The sequence below is a fragment of the Folsomia candida genome, unplaced genomic scaffold (genome assembly GCF_002217175.1).
Source record: "Folsomia candida strain VU population unplaced genomic scaffold, ASM221717v1 Fcan01_Sc002, whole genome shotgun sequence".
Taxonomy (NCBI): Eukaryota; Metazoa; Arthropoda; class Collembola; order Entomobryomorpha; family Isotomidae; genus Folsomia; species Folsomia candida.
Genome location: NW_019091194.1, coordinates 12,461,073 through 12,489,007, shown reverse-complemented (window position 1 = coordinate 12,489,007; position 27,935 = coordinate 12,461,073). Strand labels below are relative to the sequence as shown.

At 37.8% G+C, this 27,935-nt stretch overlaps 1 protein-coding gene and 1 long non-coding RNA gene across 2 annotated transcripts; one reads left to right on the top strand and one right to left on the bottom strand.

Moving 5' to 3' along the window:
• Window positions 1-10: 10 nt before the first annotated feature.
• On the bottom strand, window positions 11-27,935 carry LOC110844024 (muscarinic acetylcholine receptor DM1). Its single transcript, XM_022090116.2, has 12 exons — window positions 26,273-27,935; window positions 25,761-25,896; window positions 25,272-25,307; window positions 24,838-24,922; window positions 24,571-24,658; window positions 17,986-18,033; window positions 17,878-17,907; window positions 17,615-17,776; window positions 17,055-17,132; window positions 7,990-8,107; window positions 4,925-5,243; window positions 11-3,174 (listed from the first exon to the last, which is right to left on the bottom strand). Exons 1-12 carry the CDS (start codon window positions 26,719-26,721, stop codon window positions 2,498-2,500), a joined length of 2,226 nt encoding a protein of 741 aa, XP_021945808.1. The 5' UTR covers window positions 26,722-27,935; the 3' UTR covers window positions 11-2,497.
• On the top strand, window positions 11,719-13,348 carry LOC118434613. Its single transcript, XR_004834141.1, has 5 exons — window positions 11,719-12,300; window positions 12,382-12,576; window positions 12,664-12,749; window positions 12,814-13,036; window positions 13,108-13,348. It is a non-coding gene; the product is annotated as an uncharacterized LOC118434613 (long non-coding RNA).

Below are 27,935 nucleotides of genomic sequence, written 5' to 3'. Positions count from 1 at the left end.
ATTACTTATGTTGTTTATTTTTACTCGCTAAAATATCAGCAAATACTTTCCATATTTTAGAAAGAGATTGTCTCCTTAGGTTGGTCGTGAATGTACGTTTTTAGTGGTACCGAAAGTGGTAAAAAAACTTGAAAATTTAATAGCTCGCTTCTGCGATCACATACGTTGTATGCATATGTGTGGATGGTGTTATAACTACATACAGTTAGTTATGACCACTAATTTTAACTTACTTGAAGGAATACTGCAAAATTCAACAGTTTATGACGCCAAATTTACGTTTTATAGGCGTAGAAAATTATTTCATCCAGATATAAACAAAGCTGTTTCAATATATTAAAATTAACAGCGTATCCATAATCGGTACTACGGATGAAGAAATTATATGCAAAAATCTCATTTACTGGCATACTTGCATTTATCAACCGGGCTAACTTATCTTAAACAGACTTTGTTTGTGGTGCGCTTCGTTCCAAACAACAACTTACATACATTTATAAAATCTTTCAGCTCAAGTTCTTCACCCGAAATAACAAAAAGTATGCATAGCCACTAAAATTGCCATACACACGTCCTCACGACATACCATAAACATTCGCTCAAGGAAGCTTGATTGGTTGGTTGGTACATACATACGATGGACTTTATATATTTTATCAATGATTGTACTAAATATGATAGACTGACACACTAATCTGCTAAATGGCTTAGGTACATTTCGAAATAAAATCAGGTTCAGGATACTCATAGTTTAGCATCACTCACACTTTGCACCATACTTTGAGAACAGTCGTGCGACTAAAAACACCTTAATTATTCATTACTATTTAGACTGTAGTCAGACGAGTTTGCTAATTGTAAGTAGTGACAGAAATAAAGAAAGCGACGAAAGCACATACTCACTCATTCTCATATTTGCATAGCTCACTCAACAAGCTTGCATATTCCTTGAGAATGTGTTTGTCTCGTATGCCCCTGACAAATTAACCAATCGATACTGAAAGTGACGTAACATTAAATTTACGTGAGTTCGTATTCTCATTCTCCAACAAGATTCTCGTCAAGTAAAATATTCCCAAAATATATAAACGAGACGGAGAGAATCTCTTTGAAATAATCTAACCTAATAACTTATATAAAAACGTGACACAGCCGATATCTGGTTCAATCCGGTCGATTCAATCAGCGAGGCCAATCAAAACAATTTGAATTGTACAGCAAATAATTCCCAAAAGTCTCTTTCCTATAAATAGCCAATGTCGGAGAGAGTAATATCTTTTGAAATTTCTCCCAACGTTCGAGCCGAGTGGGTTGTGGTCATGTCCAAATTGATTGAGAGATGCTATCGGCGAGAAGTAAAACAATACCATCTGAAGCAACTCTCACCACCAGACAAGAAAGGAAAGTAAATGCTTAGAAAAGTATAAAACTCGGTCTGACTGAACATCCAGTCGTAGTAGCGCTACTACAACTATCAGCCTTTCCAAAAATTCCACTACACTTTTCTTTCCCAACTCTGCCACATCTTTCTTGTGTTTGTCAAAAAACTTTGAGAAGAAAACTTTTACCTTGTTCCATCCCAACTACTGTTTATGGCAGTGGCAAAAGCTGAGAAACAAAAACTTTTAGTAAGTTTGGGTATTGTGTTATTAGCGAAAGAATGAGTAAGGAATGTAACAGAAGAGCTGGAGTTAGAGATGCGAAATCAAATATCAACCCTGTAGAGTCCGTATCCCCCTTTCATAAAACTCCTCACTTTCACTATATGTATATGAACCTGAGAACGCCTAGGTTTTAGCTCCAGTTAGTTACGTTTGGTTAGCTAAATAGCAATTCTTTAGTTCACTTTTATACTTGGCAATTCCGGGGAATATGTGTATATATATACGAAGAAAGAGTTGGCCAATTTGCTACATTGAACTGAACACAGAAAGATTAAGTGGATTGTGAACTGAGTTGGATGAGGAACAAAGTGACAGGAACACTACCATTATTATTGTGCATCATTATAAGAAAGTTTAATTCGTTAGCAGAAAAAAAGTAAGTCACGGAGAACTGTTTCGTAAATTCGCCTTTATCGAATTGCGCAACACGAAGTACATAATGTGATTATTGGTGTCATCATTTCGTTACTTAATTGCCATCAGTTCCCATTTTCTACATATACAGATGTCTAATTTATGTCATATTCGATCTCTTAATAACTTGAATTTGATGTGCAAAACATTAGTAAAAAATAAGCAGCTTAGGATAAATGCGAGAATAAAATCTTATAATTATATTTAGTGTCTCATAATTTCATATTTATGGCGTCGATTCGGTACAGATAAATTCTTGTAGACCACAAAATAAAATAATTTATATTATTTCGTCTGTCTTTATGTGCAGTGCTTTCTTTACAATAAGATGTATCAAAAAGCTTTCTGGTGAAGAACTAAAGTACTGGAGAGTAAATAATGTTGGTTATAATGAAGCACCATGTAGAGAAAGTATAGATTTAATTATAATACCCACGATTGAGAGCCTGCCTCCTTGAATTATCCCATTTGCAGGTCAGGATTCTAATGTACGTACGTCTAAATGAAGCATTACAAAGAGCGTACAACATGGGATTTGTCGTGCTGTTTAAATAGCATAAAAAATACGCAGCATCCCATGCCCCCTCTGGAATTGCATCGTCGTTGACCATGATGGTTTTTATCAAAACGAGAACGTTGTATGGCGTCCACGTGACGATGAAAGCTAGAAGAATTGCAGAGAGGGTTTTTGCCGCCTTCTTCTCCTGTTTTTTCTCTTGATTCTTCTTCTTCTTCTTCCTGGGAGGGGCTACAGGGAGCACGGAAGCGGAAGACAAAGTCCCGGTGGACCCTTTGGTAGTTAATGGTTTCGGAACAACGCGGGCGTTGAGAGGAGGGACGGCGGAAGAGGGTCGTCTAGCCAAGCTCCCAACGCCGCTTCCAGATGCAGGCGAGTCCGTCACCGTGGCCGATCCAGTTTCTGGGGCGGATCCGGCTAATTTGACCTTTTGGTGCTGGGGGGGAAGTACGGGCGGAGGGAGCGGGCCAGGCTCCTGTATCATCCGGATGCTCCCTTTCTGGTTTGCCTCCAGCTCTCCAGGAATCCGAATAAGAATTGTGTACACGGACTCGCTCGCTGGCAACTTTCCATTCGAACCTGTTAGCAGAAGAAGAGGGAGGAAAGTGAAATGGGAAAAAATGAGATTGCGTTATACTTTCTCCCACTCAGTTCATGTCTCGCGATGGTGAAAGTAAAATAAAATCTCGTTCTCCAGCCCAGCACCGAGCTGCCACTGTGTGAGTACGTACATGCGAGGCTACTAATGAGTGGGAACACTGTAGCTCACTTTCTAGACGGAGAGGAGTCGACAAGAAAATTACTTTTCATTTCGGCAGGTTTAGGAAGGGAGTGGTTGGGATGGAAGCTGGCCAACAAGGAATTTGAAACAACATCAGCTGTCAACAGTTTCTGTCTTAACATGCATTTAGCGGAGGAAGTTGGGCATTCAGCATTCCCGTCATCAATTCACAACAACACAGCGGCTATTGAACATTTTTCAGCATTTCGCCATTTGTGCTCACTGCCTTGTTTTTCTTCGAGATATGAATGCATCATGGCACATATGGCACACAAGGAGTCCAAGTAAATTGACGAAGATTCAACTAGCAATTTCATGGAACGTGAACTAACACGTCAATCCAAATGCCAGACGCTGAACTGAAGTTTGGACTTTTGTTTGAAAATAGTGATTGCTTTAAGAAGTTTGGCAAAATATTTACTCTTAAAGTTTTGTACAACTAATGTTTTCTATAGTATTGATTTGACCTCCCTTCACAACCATGTTGTTTTTGTAGAAATTTGAATCATCTCAGTGAGTGAGTAACATATATGCATTTGTCGTATGTCTGAATATGCCTGAATCCCTAAAAATGAACTGAAAAAATGCATGCATCAACATGAATACTCTTCGTAAGTGTCTCCTTGCTGTAAGTAATACGCACATCCACAGGTACCATAGGCACATAGTAAATATATAGGTGACGCAATAGATTGGAGTGAGTGGTTCGACTACGTAACCAATCCGTCATCCCATGGGAAATATTTCCACCCATGGAAAATAGTTAGACCAGAAGAGACGTAAAAATACCTCCAGCCTCCAAGTTGATTCGGGAAGACATGACATCGTGACATGAGTGACAGTAGAAACTTGAAACTCGACGGAGAACTTTTTGGGTGAGAAACTGCTCTCCAATTTCTGACTCACTTCAATTCCGAAAACTGTTTTGTTTGTAAACTAAGCCAACTTGGTAGTTGCTAGAGTAAAGTATGAACAAGAAGCAGCAGTCGGCTGGTTTCTTGGTAGGATATGGATTATTATGGATATACAGCGATATAGTTGAGCGAAGAAGGTTTGCACTTGAAAGAAACTAAATGTAAAAATTACCAATCGCCATCGCATCAATCAAGACATGTCAAGAATCCTTTTTCATTCCTTTCTCCGTCTCAACTGCTGCCTGGTTCCGAATCTTTCCTCTCTCTCTCTCCCATCAACTTCCCCTCGCATAGGCAAACGTTGAGGAAAATTGCACACAAGCTAATCTGACCAAACCCAGAAATATAAAGGACCGAATTGAATTTATACGAATTTCGTCATCATGGTTGACTTAACTATTCGGTTAGTCAGAGTCGTAGGACATACATCCAGGATCTGAAGTGTATGCCAATAATTGTTCAATAGCCGCTGGTTTGATCTGGTTGTATAATATTTATCTCGTACTTATTTCGTAAGCTTGGGTAAGTTTGTTTCTTTAAAATTAGACAGCAACATTTGTTTGGACTGGGAAATGGTGGGGGTGAAACTAAACATACAATGCGTATGTTAGATGTGCAACAACACGATGCTTACCTTCTGAAGTAATGGAGTGCGCATCTTTGTGGGTGATGGCTTGTGTGTTTTGAATGGGCGAGACGATGGAGTCGTTGCGTCGCGTGGGGGTTTGAGCGAGTGGGTCACGAATCACGTTGAGGGAGACACACCGAGAGACGGAGGATTGGAGTGGGGTCTCCACGGAAGCGGGGGTGGCGCAGCCGGGGGACACGTGTTCCTCTTCACCCTCAACGTCGTCGTCCACTTCAGCATCACGGTCCACGCGACAAAACCCCACAAACGCCCTGCACAACCTCGCCATACAACGCCACCGTTTTGAACACCATTGTGGAATTGCCTGCAAAATTTAAATTATGAATATTAAATCTCAACCATGTAAAACAAATATTTAGTTCCTGAATAATTTACTCAGTGTTGGAGACATGTTGCAAACCCATATTTCATTTGTGGGAGCTTGGTGTCATTTCCTGAAATTCATTTACTTTATCCAACGTGGGCCCACATATTCCTACGGCTTATGCTGGTACGCGAATGAAATAGTGATTAAACTTTGAGGACACCTAGGGAGATCTCCAACAAAACTTGCAATTCCACAGGGGTTGTAGAAAATTGCGAAAATTTGATTAAGTTGTCGTCTAATTGAAATAAATAGAGCTGAGAACATTGGCGCAGACGGAAAGTTTAGGCGACTACTTGAACATTAATATTCTCTCGTGCATTATATTGGAACAAAGTGCAAGAAAACAGTGTACTTTACTTTGTGGACCAAGTTGGATACTTGGTATGAAGATGATTGATTATGGTTTCATTTAATAACAGTATTTCAGATAAATCTCTCGTAAATAAACTTGTATCAGTAGGTAGGTACCTACATATAAATGTGTGAAAGCTCATATATATGCAAAATTTGCGTAATGAGACTCGATGACATTTGTAATTCAGGCAGGTTTGTACTCGTATAAACCAACCAGTGTTTTACTGATGATTTTTACTTTCTATAAAATATTACACTTACGAAAACAGCACTTTCTCTAAACTCCAAACATTATAGCCTCGACCCGCTGAATTGGTGATTGAAATAAAACAGAGCGCAGAAGAAGAGCGTCACAAAATTGTAACTTGAACCACTTATCCACTTGACGACGACTGACTGATGACCACAACAAGCACAGAGTCAAATCCAGGTTGGCAAATTTATCACCCACTTTGGCTACGTACATAACTAAAATCAAGGTTAAAATCCAAAAGAACTAGCAGCATTATAACATACGAGAGAAAGTTGGCTAACTTTGTTCCTACGTATAATTCATCGTGCAAACTTCAATGGCTTCGACCCGATATCACGTTTAAATGATAACTAGTTTCTATAAAGAACATGACACTAGTGTTCAGCTAAGCTCCAAAGGTTTGTGTAAAAAGAAATAAGTAATACACAAGTAATCCAATTTTTGCTCACAATCGACAACTTTTCTCTAATGAAGCTTTGCAAAAAATATTTTTTGTCAAACTGCACTTGGGCAATGATTGGCAAACCCAATTGGTTGAAGGATTGGATTTGACTATTGTTGGCACTTAGATTTTGTACAACGAAAAGAAAGTTCACGTAGTAGAATATACGCACGTGAGACTGTAACAACCGTCTGAATGTCTGTCAATTTCAACTCTTTTTACCATGCACAGAGTTGTCACCAGAAAATCAAAGCTTTCCATATTCAAGATAAAATTTTGATTCGGTATGAAATTGGTTGTACGCTTTTACCAGCGCATACATATTTTAAACGGGTCTACACCTTTCATAAATGCATGCCTACATGTTGGACAGGCACATTTTCTTGAATAAATTAGATCCTACTATGAGACAATTCCGTACAAAATAACATCTTGACTTTCTAAAAGGTTCAATTTCCTGGGGCTACTTTGATATTGAGTTTGAAGGCAACTTTGCGTTCGAATGTTGAGAAAACATTAAGCAAACATTTTGCAAGAGTAGCTGTGCTCTCTTGTTCAACAGATGATACTTTCCCCGTCTGCATCAAAGAGAGATTGGAAGGAAATTGACTCACTGCTCTCGACTGTTGTGAATTGGACGGGTAATAAGAAATGAAATGTTTTTCAGGGCTCATATCAGCCATCTAGAACTTCCGTCTCTCTCTCCACACAACTTTCACCGAATGACTTACATTACTTCCAAATTTCAATTTGATATTCGATTCCACCACCAAAACACACATTCCTTCCTTTCACTCCCACATCAGCAGCCTAACAACGTGTGTATGGGAGAAGTACCGTAACAGGCGAGGGGGTGGTGCTGTGGTTGGCGAGATGTCACTCCCAGGGCGCAGATATTTATAACATGTGTACAGCTTTCTTTCGAGACTTTTTTTATGCCCAAGTTGTTGACTCTCGGGTGCTTGTTTGGTAAATAGTGAATAGGTCTCGACATCAAATGAACAGAACCCAGCTGATAAATGCATGAAAGTTTTTTTCGCAAACTTCCAAGAAGTTCTGCTACATAAAATTTGGAAAACTGTGGAATGTTGACCATCCATGAAACAGGTCGATTTCAATTCCAATGCATCCTTCGCCAATACATACATAGGATTACTTTTTAACTTTTTCGAAGAATAAATAAAATATTTACATTACGTCTGGCAGTTCCAGCCCGACAGACTACAAAATTACTAATGTAATGCTATGACATTACTCATCATGAATACATATGTATGCACATACGTACGTGAAAAAAGTAGACAGTGAATGCGAAATACATATGCATAGACTACGTACATACCTATGTTGTTTGCCTTTAAGAGTTATAAATTATGAAATTCGAATGTATTACTGAAGAAATACTTTCTCTTACTTAACAAAAACTCGGACATTCTTTCAATAGGAATTTTGATAAGCTATGTCTCAGCAAAATGAATCGTGCTGGACAATGCCTGATATCTATTTATATTACTTGGCACCAAAAATCGAATCCAGTATTTATCAAACAAGAGAATGTGATTTGGCCTAGAAATTTGGATGGATGGGGGTTTGCCAACAAATGTAAGAAGTATTTTTGACATGCATGAACTTACTTGACTCACAGACTGTCGACTGTGGACAGGACAAGAGGAAGCTCGTTCTAGATGGTCCGGACAGATACATGACTCAGCCCTCATTCTTTTCCATTCTTCAACATCCACCGCTTCGTCGCTGTAAACGTAAAGTAATATATGGTCACATAACAATTTATTTGGTTAACTATAATAAGTGCATGCTTTGATTATTATTTTATTTGCTATAAGATGCGCAACATTTCATTTGTAGAATCTTTATAGTAGATACCTTAACTTTCAAAATAAATTAATGAATTACGAATATTCACGAAATTATTTATGTTTACTCCGAATTCGATTAAACTTTTTACAATAGTAATATTTTTTCATCATAAATAAAAACATTAACTCTTTGATGTCATATGAAAAACGAGATCGTAAATACATAAATCTCCTTACACTCATCCTCAATCAACTTGTAGTTCGGTCTCTCGGAATAGCAAATTATTCCTACTTGTTAACCCGGCTATGAATACATATGTACGTATACAAATACTAACTGAAAATATTATTCGACTCCGCATGGAATCAGATACTGGATAATTTCCTCTTAATTTATCTTCCCATCTGCACAATCATTTCTGTTTGTGAGGCGTAATATCAAAAGTTTTGCTTCATCATAACCTTAATAAATATGCCAAATAAGTAGCCCCAGCACAATTAGGGTCCGTTGTGCAAAGTAATAACGCAAATTTCACAAAGTCACACTAAAGATGTAGGATAACATGAAAACCCGATATTTACGATGTTGTCCTGGAGTAGGAGAGCATGTCAGCCTAATGAAAGTTCATCTTGCAGTTTCATAATACCCTGGAACCCTTTCTAACAACAGACATAGTTCAATACGTAGTTGAATGCCATGTATGTGCATAGCGTCTGAAAATCTACATTCCCGTGAGAGATATGCAAAACTTGACTTGACAAAAAGCTATATGGGATCGAATGTTGTCAAAGATATGAGAACTATGAGATGCACAATTTGCTTCAGACCAGTTGAGCTTGCAGATATGAATTGAATATCTTTGTGACATATTTCCCCAGGGGGTCTCCAGATATTTGACAACTTATTCTCTGCCAAGTGAACGATGAGAGATATTGCTACAACAAACCATACATATGCAACACACCATTTCAGTGAAACACAATTATATGATTGCGTTGCTTCGTGGGTATCGAATCTCCAAAAATCAAACATACAGATTTGTGGTTTTGGTTTCTCAAAGAATCTGACCAACTTCTAATAACGTTTCTTATACACAATTCCCTCGTTAAAGGACTAGCTTTACTTAGATATTAAAATTCAAATAATCGTGGGTAACAAAAGAAATCAACCTAATAATGATAAAAATGAAACAATTACGATTATTATATATACTTGGCTTGGGGAGCAGTGGAGAAGCCTGATGTTTGTGGCTTAAAGAACCCCTACACAATTGCCAATCAAAACTACTCTTAACAATTTGATATTTAATTTCACACATAAAATATTTGAGGGGCATCGAAATTACCTACGCAGTTAGATGCAAATCAAGTTTTAAAGTATAATATATTCATGTGGTATGCATGTATTTATGTATGTTTTATATGGTTCCATAGCTTATGCATATTTACGTCCATGTTTCGTTAGGCACGGGTCTGGCTGTACCAAACTATATGTACCACTGTGTAGTACGAATAATCTAAACAACCCAAATACCATTCGAAATGAGGTTGGCTACCCAACCGCACCCAAGTGGGAGCACTGATGAAAGTTTTTATTGGAAGTGAATTGAAAATAGAAATTCCAAGCCATACAATATAAATTGATTTGGATGATGAACAGTTTTCTCAAGTGTTCGGTCTCAGGATTCAAAGATCGCAGCCTGCATCCACAGTCACATGTATGTGCGCCATTAGGATTGCTTTCACAGACAGGCGAATAAAGTCCTCTAGAATTTTGAATTGAGTCAGACTGGAGATAAATATATTCCGGCAGAATCCGTAGGAATAAAAGAGAGATGTTTACTCAGAGCTAGAGCGATGAGCTTGATCTTACATTCCACTTTCTGGGCACGCGTTTGTAAAGGAACCCCTAATTATCCTGCTATTCACTCTCCACCCCAACTTTCTCCTCCACGCTGTCCATTTGCTCAAGGTGGACGTGGACTAGAAAACGTTTTCTACTCGAAATTGGATTAAATGAGAGATAAGAGAGTTTGCCGTCACGCTGCCGATATTCGAGCTGTTCGTGATTTCAACATCTTGGAAAAAATACGAGTATAATATGTACAAGTACAAGTTGAGGATTTTTCTTGTCTAGTATTTAAATACGTGCATGTACGCGAGTTCGTATGTTATCTTATACTTTTATATTTTATTTTAACGTTATTAAAATTATCATCATCTTGGCATAAAATACTCGCCATAAAATTCTAAACATGATAAAGTTTCCAGCGAAGGATGTGAACAATAAGTAAGAATGGTCTCATATTTCATCTTCCTTCACTAACTTCCTCTTAATGGCCCCGTATTATTGATGGACTCTGTTGTACCGTAATTGAATAAAGTTGGGCTCAACTTGCTCTAGCACGGACTGCCTCGGCTACTGGAGTTACGCTAATACGTACTGCTCCCTTTGCCTGCAAATATTATCCCTGACCCAATTTCTTCAAGAATTCCGCAAACACTATATGCATACATATGCACGTACATACAAGCGAAGCCAACTCTTAGGATGGGCACCAAATAATAAAAATTGGGCGAGAATAGAGTGCAGGACAATTGGATAGGGAACATTGTAGAATAGGAATAGAATCGTGGTCTCTGTATGTTCCACAACCTGCTCCTTGGATGGAAGAACCCGACCTCGTCCATAGAACAGAGTTCAGAAATGCGAAATTCCTGACCATTTCTTGGCGAAACTGTATTTTAGCGTGGAATGCATGTACACATATCGTCGCTGTAGATTCATAACCTGCCAAGTTGAAAACCAGTTGGAAGCATAAAATGCCAAGTTGAAAACCAGTTGGAACCATAATCTGCCAAGTCTGTTTTCGTGATTTTTCAGGAGAGCGTAAAAACCCGAACCACATGATTGTTGGTTGAAGGAATCGCAGTAATTGATTTTTTCACTGTTTAATGTTGAATGTAAATTTAAATTCATCCAAACAATTTCAAATTTGGCATGAACATGCATAAATATATTGTTAATCATATCATGGCATCAATTCCCGTTTCGATCGCTATAAATTTTTCAGGAAAAATATAAAACCAAATTTTTTACGGTTTTTGATTTTTCCTGAAAAATTTATAGCGATCGGAGCGGGAATTGATACCATGTTATGATTAACAATATATTTATGCATGTTCATGCCAAATTTGAAATTGTTTGGATGAAATTTAAATTTGCATTCATCATTAAACAGTTCCTAGATCGCATAGATTAGCCATCTTGCCACGAGTTTTTCGAGCAAGAGAAAGCCAAATCTTATCAGTTTTTGAACTTTAATATCTCCGGAACTAGGTGGTCAACAATTTTTTTGAAAAAGCCATTTTATCGCTAGCTAAATGACAAATTTTTATAGACCAAAATCGCAATACACCCCAAAACAGACTTGGCAGGTTATGGTTCCAACTGGTTTTCAACTTGGCATTTTATGCTTCCAACGGGTTTTCAACTTGGCAGGTTATGGATCTACAGCGACGATATGTACGTTGCTCAATCAGTATAGGAGGACAGCTACAGCTACAGCTACTCGTACGATTTAAACGTGTAGAATACTTGAAAAACGGAATTTTTCATCAAAAGTAGACACAAGTAGCCAAGATCAAATTTCACATGAAATGTTCCGGTGGTAGATGCAAAAATGAGCTAGTGGGAGAATCCAGTCAAGTGTGTCAAATGGCTTGTGTAGACGCCTTGATAATTCAAAGACCTACATTTTTATACAGCATTGTAGCAGTTTTCAAGAGGTTTGTTATCCTCCAAACCAAATTCAATATGTACAATCAGCGGAGCTGCATGTAAGTATGTGCTTACGTACATATGTACCTTCGATAGTTCGAGAGCATACACAAGTACAATCATACATTCCGATCGTGTTCATACATATGTGCCTTAAACATCGTACTCTATACTTTTAGTGTAAAACCGAATGTCAGTGCTCTAAACAAATAAAGACGAAACTTATTCGATACTACAACTATTCAACAGTCATCCAACTCACATTGGAATGTGAAATGTGATGCAAATTCCTTTCCAAAATGCCATTCTTAGTTCTAAGTAGTCGTAGTAGCAAGTAACGACATAAGGTTTGAAATTTAAATTAAATGGTTGAGTATGATCATACTCAACCATATATATGTATGTATTTGATATATAACGCTTTATAGTTGCAGTGAGGTCGAAGAAACGGAAAAAGCAACACACCGAAGCTACTAAAGTTCTCCAAATCGATAAGATTTTAGCATCGCAAAATTTGGATCAACCACAAGGCAATGAAGAAGATAACAATGAAAATAATCCAGTATCTGCTCCAGCAGAACCGAACCTTGATACGGATATTGATGCACAAATCGACTATAAAGGTACTTAAGTACATCAAACGACGTTGTGGGATTAAATTGATAATCAAAATATTAACCCTTTCTTTATTGTAATTATAATTTTTGCAGAAAAGTTCTTGGCTCTTAAAATAAAATATAGAGAATTGCGGCGCAAACATAAAACCTTAGTGCGTTCGGTGGCTGAAACCAATGAGGTAAGGACAAGTAAACTTGAATGTTATCGGTTGATTTTAATGCATCGTTTAAATTAATTTAAAGGTTGAGCTGTATCCTTCATCGGGTGTCACGTTAAGTGCCGCAGAATTAGCGTCAATCAAACTGATGTCGAATCAACCAACGGTGAGAGCAAGAAATTTGTTTCGCCGTTTGTTTACGTTAGATGAACTCCGGACCCACTCACTTCTCGGAAAACGATGTAACGCCAACAGAAATGCAATTCCATTACCGGCAATTGACCCGAATCATTGCAATGCAGTTATTGGTTGGTCGCTATAATTATTTTTGCGAATATTAATTTCCAATGTGACTCATATTTTTTGTTATATTTGACAGGATACATTTTGAAAGAGGAAGGAGTCGATGGTTTGCCTGCCAATGATCTTAGCTCTGCAGATGCGAAGTTATTTTTGAAGAAAAAAAGAACACTTAAACGTGAAATAACCAAATCTTTGTCGGACTTTTTGCTTGAGGAGACTCGCAAGCCTTTTGTATAATTGATACATTAAACTTGTCTTCTTATGATTTAGAAAGTTTCAAATTGTAATCGTTTATCTATGAAATATAACGTACAATTTAATCAAGATGTTCTTATGTATTACGAATTATGCGTAATCGATTCTACACAAACTGTTCTTCAGGATATTGGGCCAATTTATGGCACGAAGTTTTTATGCATAATCATATCTGCATAATTATCTCTGCATAATGAATTACGCATAAATAATGCTGCATAATAAAATCCTGCAGAATTTTTTCTTCAGAATATTGGGCCAATTTTGGACATATGATTTCTGCAGAATTCGACACAATAATTTCTTCAGGAATTCCAACGATTTTTTTACTCGGGGAGACAACAATCGTATGTGTGCCAATGCACAGCGGTGAAAGCACATGAAGTACACCAGTGTAAGATGATAACATGGAATGAAATTGTATGTATCAGGAAATGATGAATGACAAAAGCAACTAATTTTCATAGTTCTTAAATTGTGTGTATGCATACCAATATAAATATACCACTGAGATGTACAAAGATACACAATATACTGTTATATATACATATACGCAGATGGTCACAGCATGGGAGGTGGAAAAGGAGGTGTGAGACCCATCCTATTTTCTACGCAGACGACAACAGCATATGTAAAACGTGAGGACAAATAGATGTCAACCCGCAAATGTCACCTGTGAGAGATGAATATTTGTTTTGAGAATAAGGAAATTGAAAACTTGTTTGTTCTCCTCGGGTAATAAATTTTTATCAAAGCGACCCCAGCGGGTCACAAAACAAACAAGAGAATTGGAAAAAACAGGCCTTAATAAAACCACGAAACAGAGTGAAAGCAGTAACAGCAGGATGATAACCGAAAACATCTCGTCTCGCATGCAGAAAGCTCGAGACCAGACTTTGCCCATATTGAGATTTGAGAAAAGAGGAGAAAGAGAAGGAATAACTCGTAATTTTCTTCGAATTTATGCCTTAGCTCCAACACTGCGTAGAGAGATCACGTTCATTTGACTGCACCACGCTTCAAGAAGACAGAGAAGAGAATCCATAATTGAACTCTTTTATTCAAAGGCGATTTAGCGAGGTCTTGTAACTACTGATACAAAGCAACTAACTAAGAAGATCACCCAGCATTCAAAATACAGAGAATAATTTGGTGCTACTACCCCAACCAAGTTGTATTATTTAGTACTATGGGTGACCTCGTTATGATAGTGATACGTCCTGCATATGTATATTGTGTTTTTCTAAATTGAATAAAAGATGAAAGCGATAAGCTGATTGCGCGTCTCTGATGTCTTTTGTTGTGCTTGGCTTGACGAAACTATTGTTTCGTGTGCACGGACGGAATTCGTATGGGCAGCAAATATGTATAGAAATACATACATGAGTAGATTGAACATTGCATGCATGCAGATCAAATCTTATGTTTTACACAGTACATACTTTGTGGTTTTACATGTCATTCTTGTTGATTGCGCTTTAATAATGTGCAGAGAATTATTGAATTATTGAATGTGATTCTTCTTCGTCATTTCCATTTTAAATGAGAATCTTGGTATTTGCATATGTGGTAGCAACGAAACGACTACGATGTATGTATGTAGTATGCACACACTACTCTATTCATCGATTTCAAGAATCATTCACTCGACTCGAGTGAGCAAATTACTTGTTCACTTGAATAAACTCGAGCTTATGTCTAATAAATAATTATGCATGGGAAACGTTGAATTCGAACTGATCACGTTTTCTCCGAAATAAACAACGAGTTTGAAAGTTTTGGTTTTCATCCTAGTCGGTTAATTCAATTCAAACAAGTAAACTCATTTCCAGTTCTCTGCATAATCGTGGGCAAAAGAAAACCAGCTTCTCGATAAAGTCAACTGACAACTGACTACAAATGCTGACTTACAGAGGCAATTTGCAATTCATGCTTTACCACATCACCTCTACTACGACCACCTCGAATCGTCTGCACTTTCATTTCATTTGCTTACTCTTCCTTGACTTTCATCATCTTAAAAGGGTTCCATTTACGACCGGTTTTTTATAGTTGCATTCCTCTCTCAGCCGATATAAATTTAACTGGATTTTGCACGATTTTGTCTCGTAATATTACGAGTACTCCAGATTGAATCAACGCAGACCTCCCTCGAGTATACGCATTGGAAGTCATCTAAATATGTCCTAAATATGTTTGTATATGCAATGTCGCTTGCATGATCATAAGTATCACATCGCTGTATAAATAAATACGTCCACAAGCTGATTCAGTCGTTCCAACATTCATTGAGGGCTTTGCTGAATCTTTGATTATCTTGAAGCTCATCATCTGCAAAGTGGTTGGCTGTGGATTAGAAGTACAACATGCAAAGACAGCGGCGAGCCGGATGTAGCGGGTTTATTAGATCGGGTAAGGAAATAAAAGGAAATTTTATTAGATTTGGAGAGGGGGTGATAAAGGAGCAGATATTCCGAGTCGTGGTGGAGGAAAGCAAGAATGAAATTAGAGTGTGCGGCTTATAGCGTTTGCCAACCATTCGCTTCCCACTTTGCCAATAAAGAAAGCTACCCGACGAGAGACACGAACATAAAGTGGAGCACAAGTCAAAGGTAACGAAATCAATTTACCTTTGCTTGGCAGAGTTGTGAAATGGATGAAATATACAAGAGCACAATATTTCCACGAGTATCGGAAAACCCCAGCCGACCAAGAAATTACTAAATGCGACTAATCAGATTTTCCTAAATTATTGTTCCTTATTCGTGGTCTGACAAACATGCTTAGCTACGAGGAAAAGTATGAAAGAAAGCAACCTTGAGATAACTCAAGGGCTTTATGAACAGCCCACCAAATAAAAATAACAACTGGTCCCAGGAAAATGCAAATATTACGCGAGCAGTTATTGGTCTAGGTTTAATATGAAAGATTGCAATTTTTCCATATGCAATTTTGAAGCGTCATCCGTTACCATTGTTCACGTTTCATTTGTTTGAGTGCGGCTCAACTTTTGCCATGTTTCAGGCTCGTTTCACAAGGATAAAGGGAAAGCTGGTTTGGTGGTGATGTGCTAAATCCTTCCATTTTATGCGTTCCATTGCACTGCCTTGATTACAGGATTTCACTGAAATTATTATTGCTGCTTATGAAAAAGTGAAACGATCTACTGAATACAGCAGCAGCGCAATTTTTCATGTGTTCTATATTTGCATCGTTATGCAAGACATATATACCAATGCCAATATACATATGTAGGTTCATCCTTGGGAAATGCTTAACCACGTATCCGGCATAAAATTAAAACATACTTCCTTTGATACTGCATAATTAATTGCAAAATACATACGCATCTGACTGGAATATAAGTGCTTGTCTATCAATTTATACTGACTTAGAATGCTCTGTGTATAATAAAACATAATTTTGTATAAGGATAATTTACTAAAAATTATCTTTCTATACACGTTTTTCCTTATAAAAGAAATAAAATTTTAACCGATTAAAAATAGCAACGCAATATTAGTAAACTGATCAAAAAATCACAATGGCAAACGAATAGTCTTTTCCCGTTGAAAAAAAAGAATGGTTGCCATACTCGGTCCTGGCTCTAGAATTTGAATATAAGTAAAGGCTTTAGCCAAATATACATTGTATAGAATCCAATATCAATTTCTTCGTGTCTTAATACCAGAGAAAAAATATCAGCTCTTCGTGTCAAACAAAAACGAAGGAAATGATGTGAACAAAGAATCTGAAAACTTTACGAACCTGGAATTGGATCTGCGACTCGAGTCCTTCTTTCCTGCTTGAAGTTGAGACAGATCTCTTTGTCTCTTCTCAGTCTCCCTGTTATAGGAAAAGAAGGGTTACTTTATACCAGTCAAACCAAAACATTATACGCGTATATATGGTCCTCCAGAAGATAAAGAGCTTAACCGCCTTACGTATTCACTACAGATGCAAAAATATGTACAAAGGCGGTTTGAAGGATGAACGAGCTGAACTGGCTGGAAAATGCTAAAGTAGATCACTTTGTGGCATTATTATCCTCCTCTGAAAACGAATACTGACTGACTCATAATTAAAAAGAGATCGCAAGTTATGCATGGCAGGCAAGATAGATACGTAATCTGAGAGAAAAGTCTGCCTCTGTTTAGCCAATCTGTACATGAACGATGCAGGAGGGATTTTGAATTTACTTAATTAATGAGAATTAATGAGCATGTTTTGGTGTTGCTCGACTGATTTTAGGGATTTTAGGCTAACCACTACCATCAGAATTATAATTACAAGTAATGAGTAGGTAAACGTATTTGCATGAGTCAAACCTGTAAATTCGAAAGTAGAGAAAGAGCATGATTGACACTGGAATGTAGAATGCGGCAATCGCTGTTCCAAAAGTGATGTAGTGATTTGTTTCAATAAATTGAATGTAACATTTGAACTCTGGTACTGTCCTTTTGCCTTCAATGTATGGCCACGCATAAATCCTATAAAGTTGAACACAAAGATGGGCAATTTAAGTAATGTTGATATGTATGCATGAACATTTATGACTAGATATATACGAAGTGGGCGAGGCTGTACTTACCAGGGAGGCCATAACAGCAAACTTATAAACCTAAAAAAGTATATCAATAAAATTGTAAGTTACGTGTAATTAGTTATTTACTTTTTCTACAACAAAAAGCAGACTTACCAGGCTGAACCTATCATCAATGCTGCTCTTTTAGTTGTACGTTTTGCCCTGAAAAGCAAACAAGAATTTAGAGGAGATATACATAAAAGATATTCTAACCATGTTGAATGCTTCCAATGTTCGGATAATTTTAATGTTGACATATAACGTTACAATTTTATGTTAAAAATAAAGTAGTAAAATCGAACGAGCATGATAAAATCTATCAAACTTTTAGGATTAGGAGAACGCGATGCCTTTTATACTTTCCTTATACTTAAATCGCAACTAATATAACTACCCTCCATATAAAGTGCCCATTAAAAGATAGGATTTACTAAACTACTAACACTACGGGCCAGGTTTTCCCAAGTGTCTAATTAACTCGCTAGATATTTCGCTCTTTGTCTTCCTCTAACTCTAAGCTATTGACCAGGCGAAGTATTTTGAAGGTTTCAAACTCTCTTCCTTGATGGCTAAGAAACTTTGCTGCTCGTCGTCATCCTTACAAAGCAAGTCGATCCAGATCCAATCTCACTCAAGCCTTCAATCCATTGCAAGGAGAAGAAGAAGAAGAGGACCAAGCAAATATATCCCTTACAACGCCACCCAAATACGCAATTTCACCTCTTTCATCTCAGACAATATTCTCATATTCTCATTCCATGTGCGACCCCATCGGACTTGAAGGAGAATCTACGTCAATTCTCCACGAGAAGTTTTCCACAGCCCGTCTCGTAATCAGCAAAGAACTCTCGTTCAACTTCATTTATTGCCAGTCCCATATCGACGTCAAGCCACGCTTTCCACGGCCATAAACTTTCTGCCATGATTTTGTACTATATTTTGCATTCAACTTACACACGATGTCAACTTTTAGATGAGATCTCCTCTGTTGATGGCTCTATGAAAAAATTCCCTTAAATAAATCATTGCGGGATTTCGCTAGCAATACTTTCGTTAAAACAAGCTCTATTCAAAACAAACAGTTGAAATCCAATTCAAGAAGCCTATTAAATAAATCGGTTTACTAGATGGGAAAATATCTTTGTAGGCTAGAAGTTGAGTATCACATGACTGCAATTGATTTTTGATAACGAATATTTTTATGGGATCGGAATATTATTCAGAATCCAATTTGAAAATATTCCAACTTGGATAACCTGAAATAATGTATTTTTACAAGTTACATAAACAAATATGTATTTTTTGGAGTCAGTTATAATTAGTTTGATCTTCGTACTTAACGCTTACTCGGGTTAAATATTAAATCATTTTCCTTCGTTCATATAACCCAAACCTTTTGTATTCCATCGTCGTAATGCTTAAGGTTGTGCCACAGGGAGGAAAATTGTTTGAAGCAATAGGACACAAATATTTTTGAATTATAGAAAATTGAACTTTCCCCTGCCTTCCACTCATTGCAAGTGATTGAGGCAATTTCACCTCGCTGAGCGGATTTCTGCCTCCATTCATCCGTCGAAAAACAATACCACGGCCAGAGCAATAGTAGGAAGTGAGGTGCCATATGGTCGTCCTGTGTCTGTCACAACAATTCTGCTACACACTTTCACTACTACTTTCTCCTTTTTTTCTTTGGTCGTCCTGCCCACCTACCGCCACCTCCTTCAGCTCCTTCCACCCAATATTACCCAACACTTCCTCCTCCACCCTGCAATTCCTTTCGCAAACAAAACCTGCAGGATTCTGGATCGACTTCTTCCAGGAGCGAACAAAGTTACGAAAGAACGTCGACGGAATCTCTTTCTCCAATATTGTCTTCATCCTCCTCGCTCTTTGCTTAAGCCCATTGTACTCACGCTCTACGTGGCTCGCTTTAAATTCTTCTGCCAGAACCGATGAGTTGGACAAAAGACTTAACCACGGCAGTAACCACGACATGGAAGTATAAATACATATGCATTTATGTAACAGTTATCAATGCGTCTTAAAAAGTATCGTCAACACCAGTACGGAATACGTGGTAGATTGCAACTATTTTACAATTTATATAATGCAATTTATATGAAAGTATGTATTTCTCTCGTGTAATGACACATTCATAAGTTTTGTGGATGTGAATCTACTTTTGTTCTCCCAAAAGAGAAAGTGGAGAAAGTAACTCCTGGAAAGAGTGGCTTAAACAGTAGAGGTGGTCGGAGATGGGTATTATTATTAGTCTTTGTGCAAGTGTGGTGGTGGTGATGGCACCCTTGTTGAGACAGGAATATTCCTACTACAAATATTTACTTTGGGGAAACTTTCTCCATCTTTGCTCTGCTTTCACTTAATGTTGCTTCCCGAGCACCTCTCTCTCTCTCTACAATGGGCACAATCACTCGGATTGATCTCCTCCGATTTTGTAGGTGGGGGTGCGAGTGAGCCTGCATAGGTGGATACATATGTGTAGGGACGTATGTGTATCTACAGTGGAAAGGATAAAGGAACTGTGAGAGCAGATCTTGTTAATACTTATGTACTCGCACTATAGTAGTTAGTTTCCGCTGCTGATTGTGTAAATATTGAACCTATGCCTCCTCCTCCACGGGCATCAGAAGCTAGAAAACTGACAACAACTCATATTTCAGGGCGAGATATTGGAAATTTCATTTATCTACTTTTTGTACCCTTCTCAGTCAGTTGTATCGAAAAGGCAAGATGTTTTTATGAAGATTCACAAGAATGCTAAATTAAATTTTTAGTAGGATTTAAATTAAATTCTTTTCAACTTTTTGATGTTGATGTCAAAGGATCATCATCGATTAACTAATATTACGAACTTGTTCTATCCTAATTAATTTGTTCGAACTACTTTAAAATGAACCGTTGTCTAATATTTAAGGGCGCACATATGTACATGCATATATGCAAATAAGGGTTCCTACAGATGTAATCACGAATGTTTTCCTTCCTATTAAGTTTCGGTAAGTGAAATTTGGTCTAAATTGCAGATTTTCTCTCCCTGCGAGCGAGAGTTGACTGGAATGGAAAGAAGTATGTATAAGCTGCGAGGAGTTGAAAGCTGAAAGTCGGAACTTGAGGTTGAGAATAAAGCGCAGTTGGTTGCTTTGCTTTACTCTGGAAACTTTGATAGTTGGTTCAGTTGGGTGGTTGGTTGAAACAGACTTTACTTTCAAAAATTCCAAACTACCAACTTTGTGCTGTTTCAGCATCCTCAATTTTAACTTATGAGATATGGAATGGAGAGAAATGGTTATGGGTTTGAAGATGTGCTGCGAGTTGTGCTAGTTAGCTATGTCACGGCCCAAACTGCTGCCTGCCCACCAACGAGTCTACTTTCTCTCTCCTCATCCAGTTGACTATGCATTATTAGCGCAACGACTTTTTATACTGGCATTATGGAAATGCTATGAATGAGAAATGCTGCTGCTGCTGGTGGTCTGGCTTTCAACGGCCCAGATTATGGCAGGCAGCATGGCAATAAGAGAGGTGCAGAATGCGGAATTTCCAAGGAAATTTTTCATAAAACTATTCTTTATAAGTAAGCCCCACTTTAAGGGGAATCCATCTTGTTCAATAGTGAGGAATGTTTTCGACTCGAGTCCTTATAACCTCTTATAACCAACTTATTTGGGACTTGTATGCATTACGTATTATTATATTTCATACACCTCCAAGTATCATAGACGGCGAGAGTATCAAGTCTTCTTCCTGTCCTTTTAGGAAAAGAAGACTTTCCTCTTGCCGTAGACTTTCTGGGGAAAAAATTGCTACTCCGCCGCCGATTTTTATATTCTCAGTCAGTCCGACTGGAGTCAATTCTGCTATATGCACCCTCCACTGGCTGCCGTCGGTCGGTTGCTGCTTGACACGTTTTCATTTGCAAACTTAAGTTACAAAATTTTCTCTTGTACAATTTGTTGGCAGCGGATCGTGAAGGTTTCAAATGCGAACAAAGAGTGAGAATTATGATTATTACCGTATCCGTACTACTTCAGGAAACTTTATGCCAGCCTTTAATCAACGACGAGGTTAAAATAAGCTCGTTTATATGAGTGCCCGTGTAATATATATAAAATAAAATGCCGCTCTGACAATAAGTGGAGGTGCCGTGTGTGAAGGAAAGTTCATGGATGCACATACAAGTGCTGAAACGAGTCTACAATTTTTTTGCGGAAGGGAAAAGAAGTGAGACGAAGAGGTTGTTGAGCTAAGTAAATGTGGGATATGAGTTGTATCATCGCCTTCGGAAGAGATGAACTAACGCTTGGAATCAATATCTCGCCCACAGTTGGTTTAGACAAGTATGCACAAGATCTTTACTTTCTCCCTGCTCTTACTTACGTTGACCCGACTATGTATAACCCAAAGTGATGAAATAAACCATGTCGGAGTCTGTCAGATATGTTTCGAGAGCGTTTTAATGAAAAATATTTAAAGCCACAATGTTTACAATGTTTGAATTTTGCTTAGATTTCAAAATAAACACTTTGGAATGACTATGTCGAGTATGACTGGAAATGTTTTACAAATCTATTTAAACAAATATCATTTGTCGCTGAAAAGCTGGTTTACTTAAGGAATCGTATATTTAATCATATGTATATTTTAGTAGATTCAAACTCTTTGGTTTTGCTCACTTGCCAGGTCGTGAGTCGATAGGAAGCAAAAGTACCAGGAAGGAAGAGGCACGCATGAGAATGCATGCAAATATACATCCATCGTATATTCATACAGGGCCAGGTTTGCTTTCACTGAATTTTGGAATGCATGGATCTTTGAACGAGAGCGTGCCTGCTAAAGTTAGAAGCTTAAGATTAGCAGGAGGATGTTGCTTGCAGGAAAGCAATAGAGCATCGCGGTTCAACAAATGCAGAGTGTATTTCATGCTTCACTTTATTTTATTCGTGCATTTTCTACTCGGCTTCTTTTTCCTAATGTGAACCAAAGCAGGAGTAAGTAAAGGAGAGAAAGATAAAAAGAGAGGGTGGCAGCAACACCACGCCTCTTCCAACTCACTATTAATCCCTTCACCACCACATCATCCCATTTTCTGCAGAACTAACCGCTTTCATGTATTTAGACATGTTGATTTGCCAATTAAAACGGACGGATTATGACCGAGCTCGTTGTAAATATGTGTATGTAAATATGACAAGCAATGCCCCAATATTTCAAAAATTTGGAGTTATGAATTTGTGCTTCAATATGCATCGATATGGATGAATACGGAGCAACAAGTTACAAGTTCTCTCGATAGGATTGTGGATATAAATGTCATTCTTTTGAAATTACATGCAATATTTTAGAATTTCCTGTGCTTAGGATCGGAAATGTTTTATTTTTCTTGAGCTGAAAAAAATATATTTTGTGAGTAATTTCATTCCTACAGAACCTCCTGTTGTAAGAGTTGGGTTAGTTTTGCAGTATCTCGGCTTTAATAAATATTTAAATACGTGACGCGTGCACTCTAAGGAGAGCGCTCTGACATCTTTCGTTTTCATGCAATCAGATGAATAGAAATTAAATTCTTAATAAAAGAAAAAGTAAAATACAATTAGAAAACTTCATTTCAAAAGTTTAGTTTTGATAACATCTCATTTTCCTTGTAAAACAGCGTGCGAGTTTTTCGCAAGCTCAGAAACATGTGGAATACTTTGAAGTTTTGCTTTTCAGAATTAATTTTAGGTATGAAGACCTCGTCATTACTTACTCAAGATCTTGCCTTCAGTCAAAGTGCCGCTCAGGAATGCTCAGCATTCATTAAAACTTCAGAAAACTATTGCACAGGGAATTCCATTTCTCCTTCTTTGAAATTCTAGTCGAATTACAAAAGGCAAACTCGTAGCAAGTAGTCGTCGTCGTCATCGTCATCAAGACGCCAAACTGCCTTTCTCGCTCGAGACAGCCAAAACGTGGTGTCATGAGTTAGCTGCTTCTCTGACTTGTCCATGATAGACAAATATCTCTGTATACCAGGCACAGCGTTCTTAAGGGATCCTCGTAAATGTGTAATGCCAATTCACCGTTGGGATTCGCATGCAATTGTGAACCTTGGTGTTCGCAGATAGATTAAAAGTGGTAAGTATTTAAACTATTTGATAGGATAATCAGTTATGAAACTCGGAATTTTTTCTCTTCGCGTATGAATTCATCTGCCGATTAGACTTCGGATTAGTGCATAAATTTTAAGAAGAAGTGATGTCTCTGGACATGCAGTTTCTCAATCTCACACTCCATGCGATCCCGTTTGAGCAATTCGTATTACGAATTTCGTAATGATGATTTGCTTTTTAATCAATCCAAACTTTAGCTCCGCCAATTTACCAAGTTGACCTTCACTCTTGGGACTTTGACTTTCTAAACTTCAACCGATACCGTCATCTTTTATATATAAGTTACAAGTTTATCCTTATGAAAGTAAACTTGGGGCGAGGAAACTCAGACAAGTAAGAAGTAAAGGAAGGAATGAATCTCGGCCTACTTGGCTTTTATCTTAATTGCTTTTGTGACAGATTCACCGTGAAAGTGAGTTTTTCTAACCCAGTTGGTCGATCCAACGAAGGTTAATCAGACTGTGTATAATATGTAACTAAGGATAAGTGCATAGAAATGATAGGGAAAAGGTGGTCGAGTAGTCCTTACCTGTATGTCAACGGACGTGTAACAGAGAAATATCGATCAAATGAGATCATTAGAAGGTTTAGCACGGAAGCGTTGCTGGTGAGATAGTCTGAAACAGTAAAGTAATTCATATCGCTAATTAATTGATATGATTATTACATGATAATTTGGATGTGGAGTGTAATGTTATAGAGCACGCTCAGCGCTCGCGAGTAATTATATGCTATAAATTATCTCTACACCTATATAGTCCATGTAAATAGCTTTAAAAAATGTGCCGTATCTTACCGACTGCTAACCATGCATCGCAAATTCTTGCGCCAAATGGCCAGTGTCCCACTAACAAATACACAGTCGACAGCGGCATTCCAATCTGTAATGAGAAATTCAAGCGTTAATTTCTGTTGGTTGTACTACTAAACAAAATTCGTAACCTTTTACGTATATCAGAAAAATACATTAAATATTAATCAGACAGACGTACATGACTAAATAAGACTACTTAACGTGCATGTGAAAGTTTAATTAAAATAAATTTCAAAATTCATTTCAATCGTTGTTGTAAATATATCTTTGACTCTAGGCCAACGCCTGTTGTCTGTGACAAGATTAGTTTTTCGCACATACATATGTATATAATCGTGACATGTTTTTTGCAATGCAATCAATATTTTTTGTTGTTATTTTTTTTTAAATGGCAAATAAGAGGACAAGGGTCTTACCGAACCAATGAGAAAGTCGGCGACAGCCAATGAGAACTGCAAAATTTGTAAAACATTAATGGATTGTTGCAAGAAAGCCGAGATATATGTAAAACAGATTGTAATCATGTATGTAATCTAGTCAAAACGTCATAGATCATTATATTAGTCAGATAGCGCGACGCGTTCCTTTGTGAACAAAAGAGTGAACTTAAACGCCCTCTGATTTGTTGGGGTAGGCATTTCATACAGCTTAAAATTGTGCTCACTTTCTGCTGTGGTTAATTTTTTTACGGGTAGAGAGCTCACTAACAATCACTTTAATGCAATTTTCTATGTACTTAACTATACAGGTTCAACCAATTACAAGTTTATCAGGATTTTTTTAAACACCGATTAAACTAATAAACCAAAAGTAGTTGTTTAAATAACACCGACAATTCACAAACTTGTGCATATTTTGCCACTACAAGTTTACATGTATTTTATTATTTTTGCTGTTTCACTTACCAGAAAGTAGTTGCTTATCGTCTGCAGTTGTTTGTCAATCTTAAAGGAAACCATTACCAAAATGTTTCCCCCTACGGTAAGCAGTCCCAGACAAGAAGCGATCCAAGCAATAATGATTGTCTGGAAAAGGCTGTACCTAGAAAACATACGTAAACGTATTTAGTATTCATTGTCAAAATTTCACTTAATTTCGCCTTACATGCTTCATGGAAAGAATTTAATTTCCCCGTGAAAGCAGGGTCAATATTTATTTAATTAATCAGCATGAAGAAATTGGGTAGTGTACTAATAAATGTAATCATATGTGTATACTGTAAAAAATAGACTGGGCTAGTGCAAAACAGGGACAATTGTTGAACAGATCCTTATTTATAAATTTGACATTGATGGGTCAGTGGTACTTGATTACACAAGTACATACACAGATAGACAAATACTAACAAAATACAAACTTCTTATATAATTCCGTAAATAATTTAACCAAGAAGAATACATTTCATGACATTTCTTACTTTGATGCAGGAGGTTCATTTTCCGGCGGTGCGGGTGTGGACCCATTGAACATCTGAGCGGTCGAAGTCTCATTCTCGCTGTTGAAGAAATGTGATGAAATGGAATAGTGGCTGTAGCCGAAAGGTTCATAGCTCGTTGTTGCTGAGGAGGTGACCCCGCTGTGGGTGGGACTCGGACCTAAGAATATGGCGTGTGAACCCGTGTGGTGGTGGGTCAACGGGGGTGGGTACGCTGCACCCAATTGATCGAGGTTGTTGCTATTGGGGTAAATCTGACTATATCCGTACGTTTGCTTTTGTTCTTTCTTGGAGTTGTGAGCCCGAGCTTGACCATACTCGTTAATGCTCCCATAATGTTGCTCTTGACTTGTTTTACTGGATCCAGAAATTCGTAAACTACAGCTCAAGAAGAGAAAACATGTATGCACCTTCCAGCAGGCGAAGCGCATTTTGAACTTTTGCACTCCCCCTGATTTCCAAACTCAACAATGGAGTAAAAAAAGAGATATTTATCGCTGTGATTTGTGGGGCAAAAATATTATTGCGTCTGAATTTCAAGTCATTGTTAAATACTGTATGGTCACTGGAGGTGTCTCACCCCACCACTCAAATTCTCACGCAACTACATAAATGCATGTAGAGTTCAGTGCAACATTGAAAGCCTCATAATTTGTCGGATTTATGGGCAGATATACGGATGCATTTCTCTGGAAGAGTTTGCCACAGTTTTAGAAGTAATGAGAAAAGAACAACTCCCACCTTTCCGTTTACTTTCCCTTGAGCTACTCCATCAAGTTTCATAAATAAGTGAAGCACCCGACCAGCCTCTCCTTTTACACTTATTTTCCTTCACTCAAATAATACACTCAAGTGGTGCAACAGTGTTGGGTACGTCTGTGGCGTGATACATAATGGAAAAGTCAACACCCAGGAGAAACTCTGGGACTCTGGCTGACTTTCATGAAGGAAGAACTCTTGAAAAATAGTCGAGGAGCACTTTCACTCACGAAATGAGCGAGAAAATAAATATTTTGGAAATTATGAAGAGAACGAACGAAGGGAGGGTATGGACAGGGCAGTCAGCCTGCTTGTTTTGCAGTCTCCACGCTTTTTCTTTCCCTCTTTCTTCACCTTTGACACTCGCCGACTAATATGTTGTCCCTTGTCTGCTTTTTGGCAAGCGTCCACACAACTTTTCGTCCATAATTGCTAGCTGGTCGTAGGCAGCATGTATACGGATTCGTGAAATGCCACCGTTCCAGGACTCATGCATTGTCCGGGGTGAACCGTCTATGTATGTAAATCGGAATTTGTACAATAACTGTGTTTTTCTCTACTTTCTCTATCAGAGTCCTCAGATCTCAAGTATGTATTTATGTCTTGAGACACTTGCGATACAAAAAATTATGACTTAAAAGTGTCAACTTTACTTCACCATTGTGTGGGCTGAGAGAAAGTGTGTTGATGGGTGTCGTGTATAAGCTCTCAGAGTGGATTTCGGGATGCAATGATGATATCACTTTCTTTCTTTCCTCTTTTCTCTCCTCGTTCCTGGGTTCACTCGATCGTCCAAGAATGCGGCGTGCTTCTGAAAAGGAGCAGAGTGAGAACTGCGGTGAAAGGGTTGCTGTGCGAGTGGAGGAGTGAATTTCAACTGGGATTT